The 14,796-nt window shown below is 42.2% G+C and overlaps 1 protein-coding gene across 1 annotated transcript in view; it reads left to right on the top strand.

The window, feature by feature from the left end:
• Nucleotides 1-14,796, top strand: part of LOC138607887 (ephrin type-B receptor 1-like) — a 106,150-nt gene that overhangs the window by 41,920 nt on the left and 49,434 nt on the right. The window contains exon 6 of the mRNA XM_069680544.1: nt 11,180-11,335. Coding sequence (XP_069536645.1) covers nt 11,180-11,335 — 156 coding nt within the window. The remainder of the gene's footprint in view (nt 1-11,179; nt 11,336-14,796) is intronic.

Below are 14,796 nucleotides of genomic sequence, written 5' to 3' on the forward strand. Positions count from 1 at the left end.
TGTGAGATAAAAGAGAGAGAGCAAAGACTGTCTGCAGTAAAATGCACATTAAATGCACAGACTGAAATGTCAGCTTTGCCTTTGGTGTCAGTGTGCGACAGATATACTCTTTCTTCTTATAATATTTGAAAAGGGGGAGAAGGTAAGGCAGGCACGATTCATGGGAGACAGTGATTAAGTCTGACAATGCTACAGTGACGCTGATTGTCATTGCAGAAGGAATTGAGGTCAAATTTGGAATGTTTAAGGGCCTGTGTCCACATAGCGCCTTTTTCTGAAACCACTGCAGGGCGCTTGGGAGTGCTGGGTTGAAGTGCTTTTGTGGTGAGAAAAAAAGACGCTGCACACAGGTTTTGTTTCTATGACAACAATAAGTTTAGGGCGATAAAAGCACAACACTTACCAGCAACATTTAGTGTCTGGCCGATTTGCTCCCACAAACGGGCTTTTCTGTCCCTATTTTGAAACTGTTTGTTTTTTCATATCGTACAGCTCCAGGTAGACAGAAACAGCCATAACAAGTTGCTCCTCCATGTTTGGTGGTAACCACGGTGACAAGTGGCGCCCCATCTGATTGGTTGCCTGTGAAAAGCAGTGGTGACGACACCAGAACCTCTCTGAAAAGTTCAGAGATTTTCAACTCGAGCGGCGGAGCAGCCACACTGATGAGCACTGGGAGCAGTGCTTTGTCTCTAGGTGGCTGCAAACACTCTGTCCTCATTGGGAACAATTGAAAACAAGACTAGGTCAAAACCTGGTATGTGGTTGACCGCATCAGGTCAATGTGTTACAAGGACTGTCCTTATGAGGCCGATGAGAACATGTTTGAAAGCAGGTGTGCGCTGCGGACGTAGGTGAGGACAGCAGACGAGCAGCGGAGGAGCAGCCCCGTCTTCTCCCCAAACAAAGTATCCAGAGCCGTATAGACAGAGTCGCGTCAGTGGAGGTCCAATATGCTCCATGATCCGCCATTGCGATGTGGCAACTCTCTCTCTCTATGGCTGGGAAAGGACCGTCACTCACTCAGTCAGTCAGTCAGTCAGTCTGTTACTCAGTCAGTCACATACAGACCCATGCATAGGGCTGACCCCGGCGCTCAGAAAAGGGCGCTATGTGGACACTGGGCCGAAGTCTTGCCTGTCCTTAGCTTTGGATCTCCTCTGTGGGATCCAGAATTACTAAAAAGTCTGACCGTATACAGACCAAAGACAGGTTCAGGGCACGTGATTTGATATTTCCTGTGATGTCTTCGTACACCTGCCTCGTGTTTTATTCAAAGCTTCAGTGCTTAAACGGTGATTTAAGATGACGTGGGACAGACCATGTCCCGTCTGTCTCTGTCGAGCTGGCATATTTTTGGTGCGCTCCTTTGCCAATCAGCTGATAACAACTTGGCAGGAAACCGGACCCACTATTAGAACAGATGGTTGTCTTTATGTGTGTGTGTGTGCGTCAGGCCACAGAGAGGGTGTTTATTTTGAACTAAACCAGCATATTGTGCAAACTATCCGGAGAAAAACTGGCTCAACATCAAAGAATCTTGAGTGTGTGTGTTTGTGTGTAAAGTCACACAGACCCTTACTTTGAATGCACCACACAAAAGCGAGCACTGCAGCCAAATACACACAAACCACCCCTGCTGTGACCCCCAACATCGCTCCAAGAGTTTGAAAACCAGCAGGCTTTTACCACACACGCGCACACACACACACACACACACGAGTCATGCACGTTTTTAATAATTGATCAGTGAGCCTGTATGCCAACACAATTGTCATCGGCATGGTCGCTGTGTGACTGCACAGCTGGCTAAAGGTAGAGAGAGGAACAGAGGAATAATCTTTTCCTCTCTTTGTCCCTTTTTAACTCTTTCTTTCTTCCGCTCTATGCCTCCTACCTTTAGCATTTTCTATTTGCTCCACATCTACAGCCCCTTTCACACATGCCATCCTGACAATTTCCTGTTGGCTGTGGGGAGTTAAAAAGGTATGCTGTGGTCCCCGCAACTGGCGAACGCTTCTGGCGTCGGCCTTCACAGACAGAAGCTCCCAAATCTCTTCATCTTTCCAATTTGCAGATATCTTTGCTATTGTCCTTTTTTTAGAATTTAAAATAAAGGAATGGGGAAGACAGAGTGGTGATGACACGCATCAAGGACTACGAGTCGGAGTTGTAACATCGGCCGATGCAACGAGGACTTTGCCTCTGTACATGGGGTGCCTGCTCTGCCAACTTGGCTAAACCAGTGCCCCTTTTTGCTTGACGTCTTGTACATGATCGTTCTTCTTCAACCCCAGATGTTTTTTATCATCATATGAATGTTCCTGACTATTACCTGCTGCGTTCACACATCGGCTCACCCCGACTTCTTGCAGACATTTTACTCGGAGGCAGGCAGGAAAAAGTCGGCATAACACATGCAGCCCACCTGGACAATGTCGGGAAGTTTTCAGGAGTGCAGTGCATGTGTGAAAGGGGTTCATGACTGTTCTTCTGCGGAGTGACCACACAAAATAAACTGAACCACAAGAATCAATGTTAATACAGCAGAGTTGAGGCTGCACGGTGCAGTGGTTAGCGCTGTCGCCTCACAGCTAGAAGGTTCCTGGTTCGGACAAAGTGGGCCTTTCTGTGTGGAGTTTGCATGTTCTCCTCACACAGTCCAAAGACATGTGCGTTAGTTTCACTGGTGACTCTAAAATCGCCCGTAGGTGTGAGAGTGAGTGTGAAAGGTTGTCCGTCTCTGTGTGTCAGTCCTGTGATTGACTGGCCATCAGTCCAGGGTGTACCCCGCCTCTCGCCCAATGACAGCTGGGTTAGGCTCCAGCCCCCTGCGACCCTGAACAGGATCAGCGGTATAGATAATGGATGGATGGAGAGTTGAATCAATGCAGTAGTTTAAACTCGGTGACTGCAATAAAAACAAATGTTAATCCGTTTGTGAGCATATAGGTTGATGGAAATTGTTGTATATATAATCAGATTTCATTAATACCCGACTGTCACAACAAACATCTTGCACATGCATAGGTATTGTCGGTATTAAATCCTCAGACAGCTGGACACAGAAAGAGATAGAGAGAGAGAACTATAGGGTGGTAACTTATAGAGAGCGGGAGCGAGACTTGTTGCCATGGTGACACGCCCCATGTGTATGAGCCAGGTTGTTGAATAAATGACCTTGACAAGCCAGATGTCTATCTGCCTATTCAAGACCCACACATACATACACAAACACACACACGCACACAAAGAGGCAGAAGCCATTGACACTCCTGAAGACAAGACTTCAAAGAAAGGTGGAAAGAAAGGAGCACAAAGGGAGCGTGACATTGACAGGCGGAAGAGAAGAAGGAGGGAGAGAGTTTGTTTGAGGGAATCGTTGGCAAAACTGTGGCTGAAGATGCTTTAAAAATATGAGAAAGTTTAATGGATATTACATTTCCAGTAGTACGTGCACTCAAAGGTTTAAAAGAGGCAAGATTCAAAACAGCTTATTGCTTCCTTTGTTGGCTATTTCCCAGTTGGATGTATGGACCACCAGAGCCTCCAGCCAGCCAAGCTACGTCATGCTGTCTCTCAGTGACGTCCGGGTCAGATCACAGCTAATACTGAGATGATTTAGACGTCATTTCCAGCACATTATCACCCAGACGTCATCTTGACAGCCTAAAAAAGCCACTTCTGCAGCTGGGCAGAGTCATTAAAATGTAATCAAGATGACGTCCTGGTTGTGATCAAGTCTTTAATCTCTGGGATTTATGGGAGAAATAGGGTGATGTTCTGGGCCTGATCTGAATAGTCATGATGGGACTTAATGTGGCCGCTGTCAGGCTCATGTTTGCTTGGTTGTCTCACAGCCTTTTACAGCCGTTTAATCTGTTTTTTAAAGAACTTTTGAGGTCTTTATTAGAGTCATTAAAGGTCTGTATTCTGTGTTTATGTAGAAGACAGAAAGTGGGTGAAATTTTAACTTTTATGTTCTGCTAACCCCTTTATTATATGTGTATAATCAAGTGCAACACTATGATCATCCTCCAGAAAAGATTGTCCAACAGCATTACATGCCTCGCCTTTTGAGTGTGGCCATTTACAGCAGCTATAAAGAGTTGTGCATGTGGATATGGTGAAACAACACATCATATTAACTCGTTTAGGGTGTGGATCAAACCAGGACTTCGTTCAGAGAGCAGTGAAGAGAAAAGGGACTCATCCATTTTTTAGTTTGCACCAAAAATTTTTAAATTATTCAAAATTATTCCACCCACTTTATCTTTCTCTAAAACTCCTCAGAGCACTGCAAAAAAAGTTTGGCTCATTATTCTCACTGACTGACTGTGAGTTGTCACTCTCGTCAGACTGTCCTACAGTGGATTGAAAATGTAGTGAACAGTGATGGCTACTCACAAAACAGCATCGCAGTGTAAAACCAGAAGTCTAAATTATATAAACCAGCGGTTGCCAACCTGGTCCTGAGGAGCTCCTGCCCAACGCTAACATACCAAAATCTTTTAATAATTAATCAATACCAGATTCAGCTGCCTGGCAGTAGAGTTGATTGAAGAGCAGGGTTAGTGAACACTTAAACAGTCAGTTTGATTGTTTGACATGTGATTACATCATGATTTGGTCCACAGCCCACAATTGTTTTAATTGCTGATTAAGCTGCTGATTATTTTCTTGATTAATCAAATAATTTGTTTTTAAAACCTCAGAAAAGAGTGAAAATGTTGATCACAATTTGCAAGAGCCCAGGTGACATGTTTCAATGCCTTGTTTTGTTTAAATTGGTAGATCTCAGTTTTGTTCTCTTTGGCGGCACCTATGGCGATAAGTGGTAATTGCAGGAGCACACTTCCCAGATATCCAGACAGTGTCTCATGTGTGACGTCCACGGTTGGCTCCAGTTGTAACTCTTGATTTTCCTCGCTGACGGTCGCTTTCCTTTTTAGACTGTTTGCTTCATCTGAGCGTCGAGTTTGTTTCTTTTTCTTTGGATTTTCACTTATTTTTGAAGTTGTATCTGTAGTCATCCATCTTTTCTTTGTTTGTTCAGCCATAGTAGATTACTGTTTACTCGCAACACTTGCAGAGAGCGGAAAAGCAGCCGCTTAGCTCCGCCTACCCTCTCTGGCAGACCAACCACTGCTGGCTGATGGAAAACGCGTCACTAACTGGGCGCCGCTTGTGATTTTTTCCACGAACCTCGCCACAGACACCCAGTCTGTAATACTGCAAATGCAAAGGCTTTCATCAGTGGGCCTTAGGCTCAGTTACCATTGTGTTACCTCATTTGGTGATAGATAGAGACTTAACAGAGATTTATTTGAATGAAAATCTTCGAGATTATCACATAAATGACAAAGAGGGCAGTGGATAATGTCGGAAACAGAGGGAATGGGGGATCAAACGTGGAAAGGGTTATTCCTTACATCGATGACTGTAGCCTCTGTACATGGGCAGCCGATTTAACCATTGAGCTAAACCAGCGGTGATATTTTTGGCATTTCTGTGTGACTTGCAATTCAAACTATTGATCAATTATCAAAATAGTTGCTGATAAATTTTCTGTTGGTCGACAGATGGATTTATCTACTACTGAGTTCAGATCTGATGAAAATGTTATAAGAAAAAAAAACACAGAAAAAATGTTTCCTCTTTAATATACCACCTTTTATAAGAACACCTTTTGCACCTGATTCAAAAACACCAAAAACATCCCCACTCAAGGCTAAAATAGCAGCGGTGTCCTCTGACAAACCGGGACTCTCACCTCCTCCACACCAAACAGGAAGGAGACTCAGGCCTAAGGAGTGTGCAGCTCACTCTTACATAACTCGGTGGTGTTAAAACTCTTCCACCATGCTTTTATTTGGGCACCAGCGAGGCATAAAATAGTACAAATTTTGTACAAGCTTGATCTAAATCTGCAGTCAAATACGGAGTGTTCTACAAATCTGCATTATTTCTTCAAGCTTCGATGTTCATGTACGAGGTAATATGCAGTAAAAATGGGCAGGAGGATTCATTGTGAATCATGTTGGGGAAAAAAGCATCTGCAAAGCCAGTAAATAACTATTTCGGTAGAGTGAACAAAGCAGGTTTTATTATGTTTCACTTCCCCTTATTCTCTCCTTCCTGTTACTATTTCTCTGTTTCTCCTCTCTTGTCTTTTAGTGATTCTCTGTCTCTTTTTTCTTCCTTACTTCCTGCCTTTTAAACCTTTTAACGTTTGATTAAGAGACACTCTTCGGCTCTTAACCCGCTGTCTCATTTACTTCCGTCACTCCATTCATGTTACCATTTGGACTCCTTAAAAGTGTGCTTGTGCATTCCCCTCTCTGTCACCATAAATCTGTGTTAGCTTTGCGTTACAGTCTTAGAGCATTTAAAGCATTTCGGAGGTAAAGTGAGCCTCCATATGAACACGGCGGCCATTTTTCTCTGAGGTCAACCTCAGGGTGGGAAGCTAATATGCTGTTATAATGTTCTGCTACTGTGTTCAAGGTTGTGAGTACTATAAATTAAGGATATCTGACAATCGTCATTACATCACGTAGCCATTAATGAGCAACTGAAAAGACAGTTAAAATCAGAGGCACATTGGGACATATTTCAAAGTAAAACAACATATTTGATAAACCGTTAGCTAACGTCAGGCAACAGCTTCTGATTGCATTTAACTACTTCTTAGCTTACAGCTTGTTTTTTATTAAGCCATAGAATAATATTATACGATATATTATATCTATAGAAAGGAACTTACACCTTTCCTTTTCTTGTAACACTACCAGTTTTAGCTTTCAGCCACTTTCTAGCTATATTAGCTAGCTAGTGGCTGAAAGCTAACATTAGCGGCTGTCTGATTGTAGCTAATAAATGATCAAATGCGTTGTTTTAACTTGATATGTGGTCTGATATTCCTGCAAATGATCACTATACATTGTCTTTTTAGTTGCTGATCAATCTAGAAATGAATGTGAATTGATAATAATTTGGTCATTTAAATTTAGAAGACTCACCACCTGTAGTGCAAAAGTATTTGAGCATGATGATTTGAGCTGCTGTGTGAATATGGTCAAATACAGCAGAGAAAGGAAAACAGTCCCAAAGATAAATCTAAACTAGTGATATTAAAAAATCTCTCAGTCTTTTGGCAGAGCTTTAATTTCACTTCATTTTCTCATTTCACACCTCTGTGTTTCCTATAGCCATGATTCAGGAAGTGTTTTCCCTGGACAAAAACGTCTTATAAAACAGCATGTGTTCATTTAAAAAGTTGTCCTTTTGAGAAGGGATGCAGATATTATCGGCACGTTATCGGTATCTGCAGATAATGGCTTGAAAATGACATACACGGCATCGGCAGATATGTCATTTTTCTGCTGATATTTTCCGGCGATAAAACACCGCTTTAGTTATGCTGAAATGCTCGATGATTCCCTAAAAAAGCTTCACGTAATGCTACGACATTAACTTGGCATGAGTGTGTGCGTGCACTGCTTGCGCAAAGTTATCAACAATATACAAAGAAAGACTAAAAAGTCACAGAAACTCGAGCCAAGTTAAGCCACTCAAGTTAAACAACTTTAACAACTCTTAACTAGCTCACAGTTAGCTCACATTCTCATCATTTTACCGACTTAAAAACATCAAACATGCCGAAAATACACTTGCGGCCAAAGCCGATGCTAACAGAGTGAAACATAAACACCACTGCGAAACTAACTTACATATTCATGGATGCACACATGATAAAAAGAGTCCATCTGCGATCACTGATGTCTTCGCAGTAAACAAGTCCGGGCATGTCTCCCTCACTGCCGTGTTTCGGGGGGGATGCTGCATTCAGGTGCGCTCAGAAATGTGAGGGATCAGACATGGGACCTTTTGTACAACGCCTCTTCCGTCAGTCATGAAGAAGGGTGCAAGGTGTCTGTGGTATGGCACTACAATAAGAGTAGGCATGATATCAATTCCACGATAGGAGAGACTTGATGTTCTCTACAAATAGGTGGAAAAAAATGTGCCTAATATATCGTTGTCGAAATCGGCAATCGGCAAAAAGGGTTGGAAAATATCGGCAAAAAATCCAATATCGTGCAGCCCTACTTTAGAGACATAAAGAACTTATATTCAAACATATATTTTACTTTACATGTCATTATGTTACATTTGATTTGCTCAGGGCATCTAAACTTTTATCCTTTAGCTTCAAGACTTTTTTTTTTACATTAGTGTGTCACATACTCTCAATACTCCCTGTCACTCACATAATCAGTCGTTGCATTGCTCCTGTGATGACAGTATTCCGGCACAGATTGTAGTGTCATATTTCGAGGCCTGGAAACACCTAATGGAGAACCGGATCTACAGTAAAAACGCCTCGAACGCGGCATGTAATATTTAAACGTCCGACAAATGATTGACAAGCACTTTAGCCTGAAATATGAACTCTTCCTGCGCCTGGTCAGATAAATCCGCCCTTGGATTTCACTCGAGATTTTCAAAGTAAAAGCTCATCTGAAAGCTTCCTCCATGATGCTGTTTGTTATTTGAAAACTGAGCTACAATTTTGGCTCAGACCTGATCTCAAGAGACCCTCCTACTAAAATAATGTTTAAATAAATCCTAAAGCATATTCCCAGCAAACAAACAGAGTTAGGCAGCTCTAACTATGTTTGATTTTATTAACAGAGACTTGGCATTTCATTGATTTGCAGCACTATTACGAACATACTGTGCTTATTTTGTTTCAAGGGCCAATAAAATATTTAGAGATTGTACATTAAACCAACGCAGATGCAGCCTTAAATCGGGTTTATTGCACTATTGTCAGGCAAACGTCTTGCTTTAATGCTCCTGCAAAAGATAAAAAATGCAACCCCTGCTTTTGCAAGACTAGCTGGAAAATAAGGGAATGATGCATAAATCCCTGGCATCCCAGAGAATTAATGTTATTGGATAAGATTTTAGAGTGGGATGGTGTAAGTGGAAAGCTCTGATGGAGAGCAGTAATGGTGACAAAGGAGAACTTTTAATTACTTGTCGAACTGTGTTTCCTGAAGATTCCCCCTGGATGACCCAAGAAGCTCCAGCAGCACATTATTTATATCATTTTATTTTGTAGCAGACGCATATTAAAACTACAAGATCAAGTGGAGGCAACTACATTGATTTATTCATGTGTAATTGCTTTAAAATGGTCGATGTACTTCCTCAAATTTAAGGCTGCAGAGGGACAAGTACAAGAACTGCTGCGGCGTTGGCAATAAATTAACTAAAGGGGAGAGCTGTCTTAGAGCTTACTGAACGATGTGGATGCTAGATGGGCGACACAATAATTTCACACAACTCAAAACATCTAGTGCAACAAAAAAGTAAGATACACACAATTACGGCCTCCATTATTCAGCACGTCTTATCCCAAGTAGATCGCAGTACAAATGTTGGACTGACATACAGTATAACATTATACAAGCAGGGAACATCATGTACTGCGTGCTCGGCACAAACCGTCCCTGAATGAGTAAAAGCCGGGGAAAGGAACATGTTTAAGAATTCATACATGTGTTTGATGTCACAAAGGATGAGGGAGTTAATATTTATGGACAGAAACAACTCGGAAACAGAGAGATGAAAACTTGACCTGCAGTTTTTGCTTTCATATTTTTATATTTTCCTGCTGAGTTTATTGTTGTGCTTCAGTGTAGCAATGCAAATTCATTAGATGTGGAAACCTACTTAGTAATAAACCAGGTTCTGAAACGTTATCTTTACCACAGGTAGTCAGTGTCACGTTTTTTGACATACACAAAATGTTGCCTGAACAATATCCACTTCATTAGGTACACCTGTACAATCTAATGCAGTTAAACAGCACTGCCATGGATTCTGCTTTTATGAAGTTTTTGTTGACTTTTGTTTTGTTGAGAGTCAGTTAAATGATGTTTATGATGTTTATTACTGAGGCCGTAGTTAAAGGTGGTGTTGTACTGAACTACATTATATTGAGATGTGTCTCTAATGTTTTGTCCTCCCTGTTTACAGACACGAGGGGGCCGGAGTGTTAGAAACACCTCTGAATATAATGCTGCTCAGTACAGCCCCACCACCAACTATTACCTCGACGCTGAAATATCATTGACACCTCTTTGACAGCTTACAAAAAAGCCTGTACATTGCAGGCAACATAAAAGCTAATCTTATGGCTGAGCTGCTGTATTGGATTACAATAGATTTTTCAGGTGTACCTAATGAAGTGGCCGGTGAGTGTAGTATGCATCTATCCCCAGAAATCCCCCCTTAAGCTTCGTCAGCCACAAAATACCCTGCGAGCATTTTTCTGTTGAAAAGACGTTAAAAACTGTTTAAATAGTGAACGTTTTTTCACCGACTTTTTGAAGATGATTATGTTTATGTTTACACCAGATTTCACCTGCGTCTGTCACAAGATTCATCATACATTCACACATTTTAACAGCAGTTTTAAAGTCCCATAGCGGCTAAAATGATTGAGTAAGTGAGCAGTGCATCACAGTCAGAAACAAAAACATGACTGCATACATGGGTGGAGCTGGACCCAAACTCACGACACTTGCATTCTAGGGCAGCACTCATCACTGCTGGCCACCAAAGACTCCTGAGGTAGATATTTTCCGTCTGGTATTAATGAACTACGTCAGCATCCAGGGGTCGTTCTGCCTTTGTAGTCAGAGCTGCACAGCCAAAGTACCTGGGCATGCTCAGTCTAATTTTTACTTCTTCTGTGGGGAATGTTCAAAACCGCTCCCGTTACAATTGGTCTGAACCTTCTTGTTAACATCACACAGCCCATAAAGCGCCGTATTGTTGATTTTTGTATGAAAAATAAAATGTGTTTTTTTCGAAATGATTTTGGAAAAGGCCGCTACAATCATCACTTTCGTCCTCCTTTCATAGCTAAAATGAATTAATTATTGATAAAACAAAAATGATTTCACCCTGTTTTCAACCACATTTCAACGTTAAAATCCCGGTTGGTGCTCACTGGGTAATAACTCTACTTGTACAATATCTTGCTTAAGTTTACCAAATGTCTCAGACAAACAGAGCCTCTTGTGATGTTTGATTCATCTCCAGAAGACAGAGTTCTGTATCTTATTTTTATGTGTTTTCCCCTCTCTCTCTTTCTCCTCAGCTTGCCCCCAGGGCACTTTTAAGTCGTCCCAGGGGCCCGGATTATGTCAGCAATGTCCGCCCAACAGTCGCTCCACCATCGAGGCTGCCTACCTCTGCGGTTGTCGGAACGGCTATTACCGTGGAGACATGGACAAACCGGAGGACGTGTGCACCAGTGAGTCAGACTCTCTCTGTAATAACACAAAAATACATACTCTGTAAACCTTCAGAGTAGCACAAGAGGAGTGTTCATGCCTCAGGGCGAAAGGTTTGTGAAGGCAGATTTTTGGACTGAAGTGAGCTGACATCACAGCGTACGAGTGATTGACGTCACTGACGGTCCAATATCTCATCATTGAATTAAAGGCCAATATCTGCCTTGATTCGTCACTCCAGTCCTAATTTCATGCACCTCATTCAGAGCGAGTGTGCCGCAATGTTCCCGGCCTTGTTTGGGGATTTGGGGAGCAGTAAGTAATAACACTGCCACAATCCTCAGGCTTTCCGTTGAAGTGAATATGAGTTTAGTGTGTTGAAGGGGCTGTATTGCTATGCAAGACGCGGCACAGAGTCTGAAAAACGCCGCCTCTCCGTTCCACAGAGAGATGGTGTAAGTAGGTTGAGACATGAATCATTTGGTCTGTCTCTGCAGCTAGTCTCAAACTGTGAAAGTGTGTGTCTGTGTGAGCAGTTACGTGTGTGTGTGTGTGTGTGTGTGTGTGCACGTCCTGGTGACCTGGATACAACTTCATGCTTTTAGGGGACTAAAAAAGCTGCTTTTTAATCAGGGGCGGGTCTTTGTTTTACTGTTTAACATTCATGAATGAATTTGCAAAATCCACAGTGTTATTGTATAAATCTTGGCAGTATTATATTATTGGTGATTTTATGAGCCTTGTTTTAACTGGCATCTGTCTATGTGTACTGGATCATGCACACAATTCCTTTTCTTAAATTGCAATCAAGCTGTGTCACAACAAATGACTATATACTGAATATAGATAGATGACGCGTCTCCATCTGCTCTCATTGTACGAAATTGAAGCCAAAATAGTCCCTATGATAGGCAGTTCACAGATACGTAAACTTCATTGACTGTAGTGATTGTTTTATTTTCCTCTCGCTGCTCCTCCTCTACTCTGCTAATCCAGAACAGATCGGCTGCAGGAGCCGGATTCGTCAACAGAGCTGTCAATCATCCTTTTTACAGCATCAAATAACTCATTAAAACTTGTCAGAAAAATGAACACTTGGACGTAAATCAGCATGATAAGAACTAACTATAATGACAGAAACCATGTTTGAGAAATCATTATTTGATATTATAGTTTGACTCATGTCCCATCTGTTAACATGGAGGAGGCGGGCTTTATGACCTATACTGCAGCCAGTCAGCAGGGGGCGATAGAGATGTTACTTTTAGGGAGCTGTCATGTCGACCATCTTTTTATACAGTCGATGATCGCAGCTCATCATTGATTTAATTTTATTGCAAAAGAAAACGATGTCTTCGCAGTGTTTATGGAACAATTTAAGGGGTTAACGTCGTCTGACAGCAGAGAGTGCACATGAAAAGCGTCACCTGAAACAGCAGCAGCTCGATCTCGAATTGATGCTGACGGAGGAAAAATCAACTTTCCCATTGAAAAGGTGTCAGGTGTCGGCCTACGCGGCTTTGTGTACTTTCAGTTCAAAGACAGAAACAACACAACGGCTATAAAAAAAGAAGAGTGAAAACTCTAAAAACTTCAATATAGGAAAGAGCTCCAGCTTATTTTCATTTGGTATGAAGTCAATCACATATAAAATCAGATCAGTGAAGTGGAAGAGTGAGCGTGCAGTGTGCGGATAGCTGGCTGACAGAAAATCATTCTCTCAGCAGGGCTCATGGGCTGAATAGGTAAAGAGGAGGCGTGTGTGTGTGTGTGTCAGCTGTAGGTGTGTGTGGGGTTTTTTTGAAGCGTATTTTTGTGTATAGGTCACACTAATACTGCAAAAGCTCCGTACAAAACAGCAGAATAGTGTGGTTGTAAACTGCAGGGCAGACAACTCTTTGGAGGGCTCAAAGCGGATTCTATTGTTGCAGCGAAACGGTCCAAAAAAAGGTGTGATAGGAAACATTTCTGCATCATGTCTAAAAAATAGCAGATCTGTGTTATAGATTTTTAGTTGTGTACTTGTATAATCCAGAATGTTTCCAACAATGTTTAAACCAAACAAATCTGTATTTTAATGGAACTAAATGGTGCATTACGTTTGGTTGTCTGGCTTCTAAACACAGGAAACACCAGATGATGATCACTTAAGCTGTGTCCCAATCCAGGGGCTGCATCCTTCGAAGGACGTATTTGAAGGCTGATTGTGTCACAGCGACGCTTCGAAGGTTCCTTCAAATGCGGCCGACAAATGCGTCCTCCTTTTCCCAGGTCACGACGGATCCATCGGGTGCATAATATAATCCTTTATTGATCCCCAGGGGGGGAAACAAATTTAGGCGGCTGTGGCTCAGTGGTAGAGTTGACAGTCACAAACAGACATTCCCTAACCAGGAACCGAACCCAGGTTGCAGCGGTGAAAGCGCTGAATACTAGCCACTAGAGCATTAGGGACCAATACTATCCTTCACGGCCCAGCGTGTCCGTGGCGGCGAGATAGTGGACTCTTGCGTGGCCAAAAAATAACAACAGGGCCCTTGTAACAAATTATCTTTAAAATAACAGATTAAGTTACGTGACAATAGTTATGCTAGCCTGCTAGCTACCTGTTGCTAGGTGTTTGGTGACGCAAGGGTAAGGGCGGGAACAGCTGGTGACGCCAACAGGAAATCCTCAATGGACCAGACCGTCTCATCTGAGTTCGGCTTTAGCGTCTACGCAGGCTGTGAATGTCGCATCCTCCGCAGACCGCGTCCTTCGAAGGCTGCAGCCCCTGGATTGAAACACAGCTCAAGTGAAAAAGGAAGTCAGGTAACTGCTACTTGCTACCCTTCATTAGAATGAAATTATGTTACCTGAATTAGCATGACTAAATGCTAAGTAACTTCACCTCGTCCATGATCATGATTTATTGCCTCTGAGCCACGTCAGATAGCTTTGTTTAACTGTGAGGACAACAACTCCCATAACCCCCGGCTACGTCACAGTTTCACCACACCACATGTTTTATTATTGTTTTGATTGAGACTCCTGGAGGCAGAAATAACCTACTGTGCCTTTAAAGTGTGACAGTAGAATATAAATTTGATTGATTCTTTGAGTGTCCAAGAGTCTAATTATCATAACTACTTTGTATTCCTGCTATATGGATCAAAATGAAGTGAATATTTGTGTCCTCACTCGTCATGTGCCTTTGTATGTATAAATATGAAAGCACAGTTTGTGATGGGTCCTCTCTCAGAAGTAATGTTTATGAGATGGAGCGATTTACATTTTCTACCCCCTACTGACTGTTAGCACTTTGATTCTGACGCAAGGAAGTCTGTTTGACAAATACATGCATACATAAACACACAAACACACACACATAAACACACGCACACACACACGCTCCACAGGCCCAAATATTTCTTGCGACTCTGAGATTAACATATGCCAAGGTTGTCTGTTGTTACATGTCGTGCGGGTATGTCTGCGTGTG

Source organism: Semicossyphus pulcher, unplaced genomic scaffold, assembly GCF_022749685.1.
Source record: "Semicossyphus pulcher isolate SPU_LCO1_2020_fin unplaced genomic scaffold, fSemPul1.0.p SCAF_4, whole genome shotgun sequence".
NCBI lineage: Eukaryota > Metazoa > Chordata > Actinopteri > Labriformes > Labridae > Semicossyphus > Semicossyphus pulcher.